At 34.8% G+C, this 12233-nt stretch overlaps 2 protein-coding genes across 7 annotated transcripts in view; one reads left to right on the forward strand and one right to left on the reverse strand.

The window, feature by feature from the left end:
* The window catches only part of axdnd1 (axonemal dynein light chain domain containing 1), a 57859-nt gene extending 52648 nt beyond the window's left edge, over positions 1-5211 (forward strand). For all 4 annotated transcript variants that reach the window (XM_088598790.1, XM_088598794.1, XM_088598793.1 and 1 more), the window contains 2 exons: positions 2889-3019; positions 4970-5211. In XM_088598790.1, coding sequence (XP_088454916.1) covers positions 2889-3019; positions 4970-5082 — 244 coding nt within the window. In that variant the 3' untranslated portion in view covers positions 5083-5211. The remainder of the gene's footprint in view (positions 1-2888; positions 3020-4969) is intronic.
* Positions 1-12233, reverse strand: part of nphs2 (NPHS2 stomatin family member, podocin) — an 85325-nt gene that overhangs the window by 68978 nt on the left and 4114 nt on the right. The window contains exons 5-8 of one of the 3 annotated variants that reach the window (XM_088598809.1): positions 11324-11527; positions 11155-11210; positions 10560-10638; positions 4264-7119 (exon numbers count right to left, since the gene is read on the reverse strand). In XM_088598809.1, the coding sequence (XP_088454935.1) occupies positions 6853-7119; positions 10560-10638; positions 11155-11210; positions 11324-11527 (606 nt within the window). In that variant the 3' untranslated portion in view covers positions 4264-6852. Of the gene's footprint in view, positions 1-4263; positions 7120-10559; positions 10639-11154; positions 11211-11323; positions 11528-12233 lie in introns of those variants that run through there. The other 2 variants (XM_088598812.1, XM_088598811.1) reach the window with 2 other exon arrangements.

Here is a 12233-nt window from a genome sequence, read left to right on the forward strand (position 1 = left end):
TGCTGGAGGTTGGGGGTTTGAACCCAGCTTTTACCATATGTTTTCTTTTTACAAATAAACATTTCTTTGAAAAAGTAAAATAGCAAATATTATGGACACTATATCGACATTTTTTATTTTTCTAAATATCACAACATGTTTGAAGCTAAGTGATTTATTAATAACTATGAATAATTTCAAACTGCTACTGTACGGCCACTACAGTATAGTTTGTGAGAAATACATTTATTTGTCCTGCATCAAAGTTTAACTCGTTCAGAGCGCCCTACATTACAAACTCCAAGCATTTCATTTTGTTTATTGCTACAATATTGACAGCAATGTAGTTAAAAGGAACATGTCGAAATGGTTGATCGAGTTAACAGTCTGGGTGTGGTGAGTTTGGACTGTTTCCTGCCAGTCTTGGGCGAAAGGAACCTTTCTTTAATTAGAAGTTTCGCCTATTCTACTCGCACATGAGAATATAGGGGGGAAAGAAAAAGTGCCCATGGTCATTTGTTTCACTGACAGACAAAGTTGTGTTGTGTTAACAAAAACTTTGCTTAACAGCCGCTTGTAAGAGCAAGGTGACTTTCTGCTATCTAAACCATTTTTTACAGCTTTTAAAGTTGCACAATGGTTGAGTTAGGCAGGAACACGTCATTGTATCTTATTTTCTATTTCATTTTTTAAAATAAATATAAGGTAACCAGCAATCAAATGTCATGTTTTTTCTTAACACGTATTTTTCTATACTGTAGTTTGAGTCGTTGTGTAAGCTATAAGTTCTTTTTACTTCTTAATTAAACATTTGAAACACTTTAATTTTGTAAACGCAACACCCATTCCGTACAGAAATTAAATCATGTTTGCTACAGGTGTTAAGCAGATTAGCAGTTTGCTGACAAAATAGCACACATCGACATGATGTTTACATTAATTTTACACTTAAGTGTATGGAGGAGTGTCAGCTGTCAATGAGAGCAGCCCCCCACCCACCTTAGGCTGGTCAAAAGATTTTTTTAATTTTTAAAAGAAATAAAAAATAAGATACAATGATGTTCCTGCTTAACTAAGACATTGCATGACTTTAAAAGCTTAAAAGCTAAAAACAGGTTTAAATAGTTAATAACCACTTTTTATGCACAAAAAACAGGTGATTTTTCTTCCTAATGATCGCTTAGAAACTATGTGTACAATGTATGTTTTTTACTATTAGTAATCAATAATATTAAATTTAGCACTGTAATAAATTGTTGCACTTGTAAAAATATTTTTTGATTGTTCAAATATACAAATCTGACTCAGAAAATAAGTTAAATACAAAATTAAAGAAAAAATAGGGTAAAATATAGAGTGAAATATTTTGCTTACATTGTTAACTGTTTATAAAAATAAAATGTATTAACTAAGGAATAGGATGGCACAGCTGTTAGCATGCTTTTTGTATGTTTTTTTTTCATAAATACAACAATAGTACCATATGTCTCAGTGGCTTTCAAAATTAAATAATGTATGCAAACCATCCATTTCTTTGGTGGCGAAGTGGTTAGTGTTGCTGTCTTGATGCACTGGGGCCCTAGGCTCAATTCCTGCTGTCCTGAATGTGTGGAGTTTGCATGTTCTCTCTGGGTTCCATGTGTTTTCTCCATATGTGTGATATGATTTCCTCTTGCAGTCCAAAACATGCTGGTACTGTAGGTTAATTGGCTTATGGGAAAACCGGCCCAGGTGTGTCTGTGTCTGTGTCTGTGTCTGTGTCTGTGTCTGTGTCTGTGTCTGTGTCTGTGTCTGTGTCTGTGTCTGTGTCTGTGTCTGTGTCTGTGTCTGTGTGTGTGTGTGTGTGTGTGTGTGTGTGTGTGTGTGTGTGTGTGTGTGTGTGTGTGTGTGTGTGTGTGTGTGTGTCCTGTGATGGACTGGTTATGTCCAGGGTGTATTCTGCCTTGCGTCTGTTGCTTGCTGGGATAGGATCCAAATCCTCTGTACTGGATAAAGAGATTTAAAAAATGGATGGAAGTAAAGGAACTGTGTGGATGGAATTATACATAGTGTTTGAAACCCACTATGAGATGGCAGCATCTCACTGGGGATAAAATATTTTATAGTGCTGGCTTAAGGAAACAGCCTTTCCACCTCTCTTGCACATCAGTGTCATTTTCAGGCGACAGCTCAAATGCTGTACATGAGGTTTTAAGCTTTATTAGCTCCACCTGACAGTTTTATAAGGTGCTTCCGGATACTATTATTTTAACATGCGGTATGATGTGTTATGATGTGCCACACCTACCACGTTTTGATGCAGCATACAGTACTTCGCGCATTTTGAATGGCTGGATCTGTATGTCAATTCAAATAGAATGGAAGAAACAAATATGACTACTCCTGATTAATTAAATATGTTTTTAAATAACAGTCATCTGGTTTATCATGGTAGTTTGATTGGAATTAAGATTTAGATCATTTAAAGATGTAGTCACCGTTAAACATTTCTGCTATGGTGCCTTGAACCACAGGTTGACTCTTCAGCTTTGGTTTCTCTTTCACCTCACATAAAACTCACTTGTAGTTTAACACCTCTTGTTATTAAGATTTTTTTTCTAACCAAACACAAAATATGAAATGTTATGCTTGATTTTTCTTCAACAATGTGCACATAATGCACATATTTTCCTAAACTTCTCTTTCCCTTTAGTGTTACCTTAATTATACTGGCATGCAAAAGTATTGCATAGCTTTATTCAAACAATGTCGATTTATATTCTCTTTCATGAAGTAGTTACAAAATGGAGTAAGTATATGGAGTAAATGTTACAAAAATGGAGTAAGTAGAACACAGTATTTTCCCCTTGATACATTTGAGTCTGTCAGCTCTATTTGCTTAGTGAACTGGCTGTACTTTGTTGTTCTAGGAGTGCAGAGGAGAGGGCTCAACGGGCAGAGAAGAAAGCCCTCAGCACAGAGGAGCAGCTGCGATCCGCTTTGGAGAAGATCCAGAACCTGGAGCAGCAGCTTAAGGGCAGAACCAACCTCGAAGACATGGGTGAGCAGGATGGCACACTTCCTGGGCATTGCTTCTCAAGACTATTTTAAAATATAATACAGCACACTAACATGCTGATATGCTTTAAGGTTTATTTTGGATAGAAACATAAAATAAGAAGCAAAAGGTACTGTAGCTAACACTTGGAAAAATATCCAGAATGGTCAGAAATCATTATCTATAAATGAGTTAATAACCTGAATTTAGACAGCATTTATTCACTAAATAATTATATGAAGCATTTATAGACACTCCTTGGTACAAAAAGCATGTTACTCACTCATATTACTCACTGGTGCTTTCAATGCAGGCTATCTTATCCTGTGTAGCTTATTTTTAAAATAAGCTTATAATTATTTTTAAAACAAGCTACAATAAATTGTACAAAGAAATATGTTTAAGGGTTGACTTTGCATGATTTGTTAATGGTCAAATGTCTAAACATTTTGATTAACTATAATCAATGTCACTTAACACTGGACTAATTAACACTGACACTAATGAGAGTCATGACCGGGATAGAACTGTGTTTTGCTATTCTGGTGTTTTTAGTCTTGTACTTGAATTTTACTCTGAAAAATACTTCCACTACTTGAATTTTGCACTTATCTGAGTGCTGCTTAAATTATAGCTGCTACCATGTTCCTGTCTCCAACAATTTGAGACATCTGTTGTCATTTGTCATGTGAGAAAAACACAGAAGTTCTTCAAACTGTTTTCCAGAAGACAATCATTTTGAAAATTGTAATAAAAGACAGAAAAACAATTTGGTAAGGTTTTTAAATAAGTTTTCTCTTCTAAGCCAGTATTTTGGAGATTAGCGATCTGACATCTCTCCTTGAACATGATATACCCGTCATACATTCATTCAGTGCACAACTGACGACAAAGTTATGTTTTATGATTAATTTAAGATTCTGTATAAAACTCATGTTCTGTTTTTGAAAGGATTGTGAGAAGGAACGGAATAAAAAAATCTACTTTAATAATTTAGTCCATTATATTACTTATGCTCTATTTACAATGTCTCGACTTGTTGGCACTTTTGGTTGGTACTTTTGGAACTTCCAAGAAAGTTTGGAAACTAGTAAAATAGTAAAATATGTAAATGTAGGTTCCATTTCCTAAAGTAAAGTGCAATATTTAATACTATTTGTGATCCACCCCTTAGCATTGTCCTTCTCAATCTGCACTCTAGCTGAAGGTTAAATATACTGTACCCACAGAATCATAAAAAACAAAAACACAGATGTATTTTTATTTGTTATTTGCAGGCACACAATAATGGATGCTGAAGATTAAAAAATCAAGTTTTGTAAAATAATCAAAAGACTTTCAATACAGGAAACTTTCTCTAGCTTTACAATACAGGATCACAGTTGTTTTTTATTAGTATTTTTCAAATTTATGTCTTCATGTCTTGGCTCACTAGCAGCAATTCCTATACTGCACAGGGTGATTGTGAATATTCTGGCATGCTACTCTAACTTGCCTGCTCATCAATCCATTCATTTTTGTCATGCCGAAAGCTCTAAAGCTACTGACAGGGGATATAACGCAGATTGATGTCCCTTACGCACACCTCTGTAAGTCTGCAAGCAGCTGAGCAACCACAGGAGTCACAATTTCCACAAGACCTGAAAGTTGTGTACCATCACCTGGCAAAACCCTGTCGAAGACAGCTAGTGACCCAGTGTTGAACTGACATCTAGGCCATATAGCTCAGCCTTCACTCAAAGTGAACACCCTTACTGCTTAAGTCATTCAGGAGCCCCACAAATTGAATTTATTAGTTTCAGCATTCATTATGGATGAAATACGTGCATTAATAAGGAATGATAAAATAAAGCTGCATCATTATCTTTGAATTGACCTTATATTGTTGTAAAATGAAAAGTATCAGAAAAATGTAGTAATTCATTTTTAAACATAATATGATTACATTTTTAGATGAAAAGAAGGTGGTTCCCAGTAAAGTTCAGCTTCCCAGTGAGGTGATATCAGGCTGCTCTAAATCCACTCTGAAAAGACCCAAGTCTGAGAAATCCTCCAAGAAGTCCTGAAATTCCACAAACATTTGGATTCCCAAAGAGACATTCTTCAGAGCACAGCAGTCACTGGGAGTTACAACTATTGTGAAGAGTTCCATAGTAAGAATCCTTCAATGAATAATACATATATTTTAAGAATTACTAATATGTCACTGATGATGTTTTTACAGCAAAGAAACATTTCATGGAGCTAACCATCAATCTATCAAATACTTGTGTTTCAAATTAAAATGTGTGTTACAGCACAGAAAAGCTGAATTTCTAAAATGATGCATTATATGTCATCTGCTTCATTTCTACTTATTTTTGAAACTTTATTACACCTCAAACTCTGTTGTTTGTATATAGCACAACTGCTACAGAATAATCAATTTAACACAATATTAATGACAATTCATTTCTTTGTGAAGTTTAATACTTTTTTGTTGAGTAGCAGTCAGGGATCTAGACTCTGAACCAGAGGGTTGTAGGTTTAAATGGGTGGGATGCTATTTTTTTACCCTAAAGTAAGGTACTTCATTCAAATTCTTCAGTACATGCCCTGTTGTGTGAATGGTTACCCTTGTGGTTGTCATTGTGAATGAGAATTTGTTCTCAATTCACTTATCTGGTTGAATAAAGAACTTAAAAAAAAACTTAAAAAATCTTTTATTGAATAAGGAACTTAAAAAACACCTAGTTTTGTGAAGAAGGAGAATTGAGTAATATAGGAATTATTCAGTTTTCTTTATTGTTAAGCATAATCTTCAATTCACACACAGGAACAAGTTACTTTTAATGTGTTTTGGTGATACAATTTGAACTTTCAAATTTTATTATATGTCCCATAAACTTAAAATATTGTTCCAGTCTACTTTACTTGCATATTAGCATTCCTGTTATTAGCCTAATCTGTTTTATAGTGAACAGAGGATATTGTGTATGATTCAAGTGTTTAGAATCCTAATACTTGTTGACCACGTCACCCCCAAGTAATTACTTCAAACTCCTTACAGAAATGGAAACCTGAGGACACAATTAGAATCTAATACAGATTCTTTGGGATCCTTCAGAAACATCCTGGATGGGCCAATCAGTATAGGCACTCACTCGGAGTACAAAGTACTCCATTTAACTTGTTTGAGTGACCTCAGTTCCCAGATAGTATCACACAATTAGCTGCATGTATTACTTATGCTTTGTAATGGGCCAGGCCACTGCAGGATGGCAGTGACATCAGTGAAAGAGACTACTACTCCAGCCTGTGCTAACTCTCCTATAAAAAGCTTTGAAGCTTACGATATGTCAAATTACAATTTTTTACAATTATGGTTTTGCAGATGAGCATATCAGAGAAGCATGTCTGCATACCCCATTCTGTCCTAAGTAGATACAGCAGCTGTAGCAAATAAGCCAAATCTTAATAACAATTCACTATTCTGAAGTCTGTGACTTAATAACTGTGACTTGATAATAAAAAAAAATCCGTGTTGTGATTTGTCATTAGAAATTAGTTAAAATGTATGTGTAAAATAGATGTATCTCTTTGGCAACCTTTGTAATTCCATTTCTATGCTTTTATTCAGTTCTCAGTTATGAAATGCTACCGTTAAAAGTCTATAATGAAATTTAAGGTGACAAAATCCTATCTTTGCAGTGTCCCTTTTTTGCTGTTTCACTTCAATACATCCATTGTAGACTATGGAGATTAGCTTGCAGGAATGTTCCTCAGTGTTATACTGTAATATTGCACCACTCTGATAAAGTTAGAAATAAATAGTAAACTGGGGCATCAACAAGTATTTAGAGCATAGGTGAGTCTTTCTGGGGCTCCTTCTTTGACAGATCCTCTGTGAGACTCGGTTTGCCTGAGTTGCCCAGCAGGGTGCTGTGGCCTGCCAGACTGAGGAGGTCAGAGGGCAGTGGCAAAATGATTGTGGATCTTTCACTCGCACAATTGTGGAGGATCTGAAGGTAGCGCAGGTGAACAGCAGTCGGAGAGCCAGAGAGAATCTCTGCTGATGCCTTCAGGGCTTCACAGACAGCCTTCTCACCTTCTGCAGCAATCACCTGAGCACAAGGAGCAGAGACACTCACTATGCAGATATGGTCTATGTTTTAGTTTTTATTTGTAAAATGATTTGATTTAATCAATTTAAACAATTTTAACAAGACTAAGACTAACTAAGAAACAGAAAAGACATAAAAAACACTCAGACAAACCAACACTCAGACAAAGAACAAACATCCAAAACTTGCATATGCCTTTTTAAAGTTTTCTTGTTGAGATAAGAATAGAGTCAAAATCTATGATAAATCTATGCTTAAAGTAATCACCGAATGATTAGATCTGGAAAACAATTAGGAATATGTACAGTACAATGCTCAGACTTTTTTCAGAACATTCAAGAAAGGGACTTCAGATCCTATGGAAGCCCTCCAAGGAGTGTTATAGAAACTCTTTGCTATAGAATGGTATAAACCACTGGCTTGTACAATTTAGTTTTTGAGTAATGAAGTCAATGTGTGAACTTTGTTGTATGATCTGATGTCTAATATTAAAATATATATATATATTAATATTAAAAGAGAATATTGCTCAAACTCTCTTCCCAAACCTAATTAGAAATTTCAATATTAAGTTTTTTATACCAAGCATCATAATTAACAGACACCTCTATATGCCTAGAAAAAAAGGTAATAAAAACTGTGATATTAAATGTCTGGAGTTGGAAGGTTGTTGCTCAAGATTATAGAACAAGTAGGCCCGCTGGAGATTTTCAAATTGAGGCACATTTTGTGTATGTCTGACCTATAAATAATGAAAAACATGTGATTGTGAGGGCCAAGTTTGTTATTTTACTTGTTAAATTACTCAAACTGTTCATTTTACATTCAATTTTACAAAAAAGCATAGCAGGGAGAGATTTACGTGTTGGCTTGTGTTTCTATGTCTAAACACATGGGAGTTTTTCTGTTTACAGTATGCCAGATGCTGTACTGTATATTGGCAAAGCCAGTTTTATATGTCAATGTCATATGTCATGGCACTTGCAAAAATATTGAAAAAAGACATGAAGACCTAAACCTCCAGCATTCTTTTTTTGCAGATGAGCTTTGGAAATACAAAGAATTATATAATTCCAGACTTTAAAATAAGAATGTATGAAACACAGGTATCATTTATAGCATTTATGTGCCCAGTCAAAGAGAGTGGCAGAGCACTCAAGCTAACAACATTTTGTTTTAACTTTCCAACCATTACAGAGTAGTTAAGTTTGATCCTCAACTTTGGATTCTCTGAAAGGCATGAATATACTTTTTTCCCAATTAATTAGGGCACATTGTCAGGATACAGTGATATACAGGTTACGTTTTTGTTTTTTAAAGCAGGCATAGAATTCACAGCTCAGCTTTATTGCCCATTTATGGAATTATGTGTCCCATCTACTTTTAAGAGCACTAATTTAAAAAGTATCTCTCCTGTGTCTTTTAAATGTTGATTAAAAAAAAACATCCATAGGGATTGTTTGCATGTGCAAATCCACATATTGATTTCTTAACATTTTGAAGGGTTATTGAGAAAAAAAAAACTAGTTTTCTGTCTTTTCACTTCAAATTAAGGTTCACAGTCTGAAATGACAGGTTGATTGTGAGATTTGCCTTAGATTTATTTTATCTTTTGGTTGGGCAGTCATATTAAATATTTTATGGAAATGTTTCATATTATGTAGTTTAGTCTACAAGGAATGAGCCCTGTGGAGCTTTTCTATAGACCAGGTGCTGTCCATCCCTAGTCCTGGACATTTCTAATTTAGCAGCTTTTGTTAGTCACCATCAAATCGAGGATTTCTAAAGATATGGAACAATTCCTTTGTGAGCAATTAAACAGGTGATTTGTTAAATTGTGTAATTTAGAGATATTTAAGAGTACTAAGTACTACAGTATATACCCCTCAATTACCAGAGCTCTCTTAATTGAACAGATTACTTATTTGATTCATAAATAGCTTGCAGGTGTTCGTAATCTTAGAACCAGGTGACCTAAAGTCTAACTGAATTGGGGTTCTCCAGGACCAGTGTTGGAGACACATGCTACAGTATTTATAATCCCTAATGACTCTGTTGGCAAAAATTCCTCAGGATCCCAGCCATCCTGGCCACAAACTGTTTCTCCCCCAGCACTCTGGCAAGCAGTACCACACCATTAACATTTTGACCACTAGGCTTAAGAACAGCTTTTATAATATGACAGTGTGCATCTTTAATAGTTTACTGTTTTGTCTACTGTACTGTGCATGTCCTGAGACATAAGAGTTCCTGTTTACCTACAGTATGTTCCTACGAATAAGAGTTCCTATGTACATGTACATATTGCAATTAATCCTCAAAGGACTCAAAGGAAGTAAAGGTTTATTCCATGCTGAAAAGAGAAGAAAAAAAAACAACGTTTTGGCTGTGGAGTCTTCTTCGGGTGTGTACGTCCTCTACTACTCTATTCTTATGCAAACTCTAAACAGAATTCCACCCAAAATCACAAAAGGATTTTTTACATAACTTATGTGAAAAAGGACTAGCCGGTTCTTGAGTTACATTTGAAACGAATAACTAAGGCTGTATTGTGTAAGTAAAATGGAAAAAAATATGAAAGTTATAGTGAAAAGTGTATTATTTTAGAGATTTCTTCACAGACCTAATGGTTTTTCTGTTAACTGCTCTTGGTTTCCCGCAACCCTGAAATGGCTTAATATTCTTGTAGTTTCTTTTTTGTTTTCAAGACATTAGATTTACTTTTGCAAGGTCTAATCTTTTTGCAGTGAGAATGTCTTTAAATATTTTTATTTATTTAATTGAATTTGCTCTCATTTCAATTTTGCTCACATTTTCACAATCATTTCCTTTTGCTGTTTCTAGACTTCATCTTGATTTATTTTTTTCTAACTTATGAGGCAGGCCCAAAAAGTAAACTCAAAAGGTTGAAACAAAGGCTATACAGTACATTCACATTTCTTGTTTTCACAACTAATGTAAAATTGAACATCTGTCACCACTAACATGGTGTTAACATAGCTAAACATAATACACCAAAACAAAAGCTAAAATGATATACTTTTGCCTCATACTAACCTTTTGATCTGTAAGACAAATTTCAATAGTATACAGCACAAATAACAAATTTCACTTCACTGTCCCAATAGTTATTACCATTGCTTTATTATAGTTTTGGCAGATTAAAGAATTAGGTAGGCATAGACTTTTAATATAGGTAGCTGTGTCAGCATGCATAGGCTGCAAAGGAACAAGTTCTTTTTTATTATTTTCAGCATAGAATAAGTCCTGTTCCTTCAAATATTTTTTTGGCTAATTTCACCAAATGGGCTAGATAGGCCAAATGGTTGCCTTTTGTGTGTAAACTTTATGTTCTTATTTTTGTACTTTTTAATGCAGGAAAATGGTTCCCATATCTTAAATTATCCTGTTAGATTTACAAAGAAAAAAAGGCTTCTGACCTTGATCTGTGCCTGTCTCTTTGCCTCTGCTTCTGTAGAAAAGGTGTGTTGTATCTCAGCTGGTAGAGAGAGATCATCTCTGAAACACAGGAAACCCATTGTTGAATGACATGGCTAAACAGCTGCTAACTGCTACAGTCATAGCCACAATGGCTGGACATAAAGAAGGCACATTGCAGAATTCTGAGCATTTTGATAAAGAAAGAATAATCTTGGATCCTGGGTTTTATTCCAGCAGAGGGCAGCTTCTGTGTGGAGACAGAATATTGTCTGTGCACGTTGTTGTAAGGGTGCTCTGGTTCCCACACTCTGCCCAAGACATGCTGTCCAGGTATACTGGCTTCTCTAAATTGCTCCCCCCAATATGCAAGCATAAGTAATATTTTGCTCTTGGATGGACAGGCGACCAAGATGTCATTTCTTTAGCTATTACTGTCTTTTCCTCAGCCATGCCAGTTAATGCAAAAGTATTAAGTACAGTATCCCTTGTATTCACTGGCTCATTTTTGACATTTTAGAATTTGACTGAGCTTTAATCATTGCACAAAATACACATTTAGCATTTAGTTAATTGCTTTTACAGTACATCACTTACATTTCAATTCTCTCCACTTTGATTCCCCACTGGCAAGTGACAGCATCCAGTGCCACCTATAGAAAATATAAAACTGAGCTTCAGGAGGATTTACTGTAAACAGCCTGGATTTTATACATCACAGCAGCCAAGAGCAAATATTGCAACCACAACCACGTTGTTCTCCTACCTTGATTTCCTGGGCGATGCTCCTTCTGTGTATTAGAATGTGTGTGAGGCTATGGTGGGCTAGAATGTCTTTGACTGTGGTTTGGACAAGGACCTGAACCATATTGGAGATTCCAGTCACTACAGTGAAGCAGAGAGAGACATTCTCCACACGGTAATAGCATACTGCACTTAACTCCATCGTCACCATGTCTTTGGTCACAATCTGTGAATAAAACATTGGACAGAACTCTAACACCATGCAGTTGGTTTGCCGGTAATGTTGAACAATACATATAAAAGTAAATATGCATGACCCTACAGTGCTGTAAAAATAATTACCTAGAGATAATACAGTTAATATTGTGAGCTTTATGGTAACAACTAATTCATATCCATCATGTAATTAAATAAAAAACTTAAATTTATTTAATTAAACTTAATTATATTTAATAAATTGAACTTAAATTAAACATAAAATACATTTTATAGTTATGTGGAATAACGTACTTTTGGCACATTGAATTAAGTAGTTCTATTTGAGATTAAAAATGGGCAGATACAAGGTAAATTAAATTCAGTAAATGTTATGTTATGTTATGTTATGTTATGTTATGTTATGTTATGTTATGTTATGTTATGTTATGTTATGTTATGTTATGTTATGTTATGTTATGTTATGTTATGTTATGTTATGTTATGTTATGTTATGTTATGTTATAAGTAAAAGCAATGTTATGTTATGTTTTGAGAGAGAGACCGTAATTGTATAATGTAATGTAGGGAAGCATGAAATGCGCAGTAGATAAAACAAGTAATATGCTGAAGCACTAAGAAGGCAAACAGGATGCCTGGGTACACAGCAAAGGACAGAATACCAGACAAGACACATCATGATTAAGATGTATGGTGCCCTATTCAGCCTATTTGGA

The sequence above is a fragment of the Lepisosteus platostomus genome, chromosome 11 (assembly GCF_059453375.1).
Source record: "Lepisosteus platostomus isolate fLepPlt1 chromosome 11, fLepPlt1.hap1, whole genome shotgun sequence".
In the NCBI taxonomy this organism is placed as follows: Eukaryota; Metazoa; Chordata; class Actinopteri; order Semionotiformes; family Lepisosteidae; genus Lepisosteus; species Lepisosteus platostomus.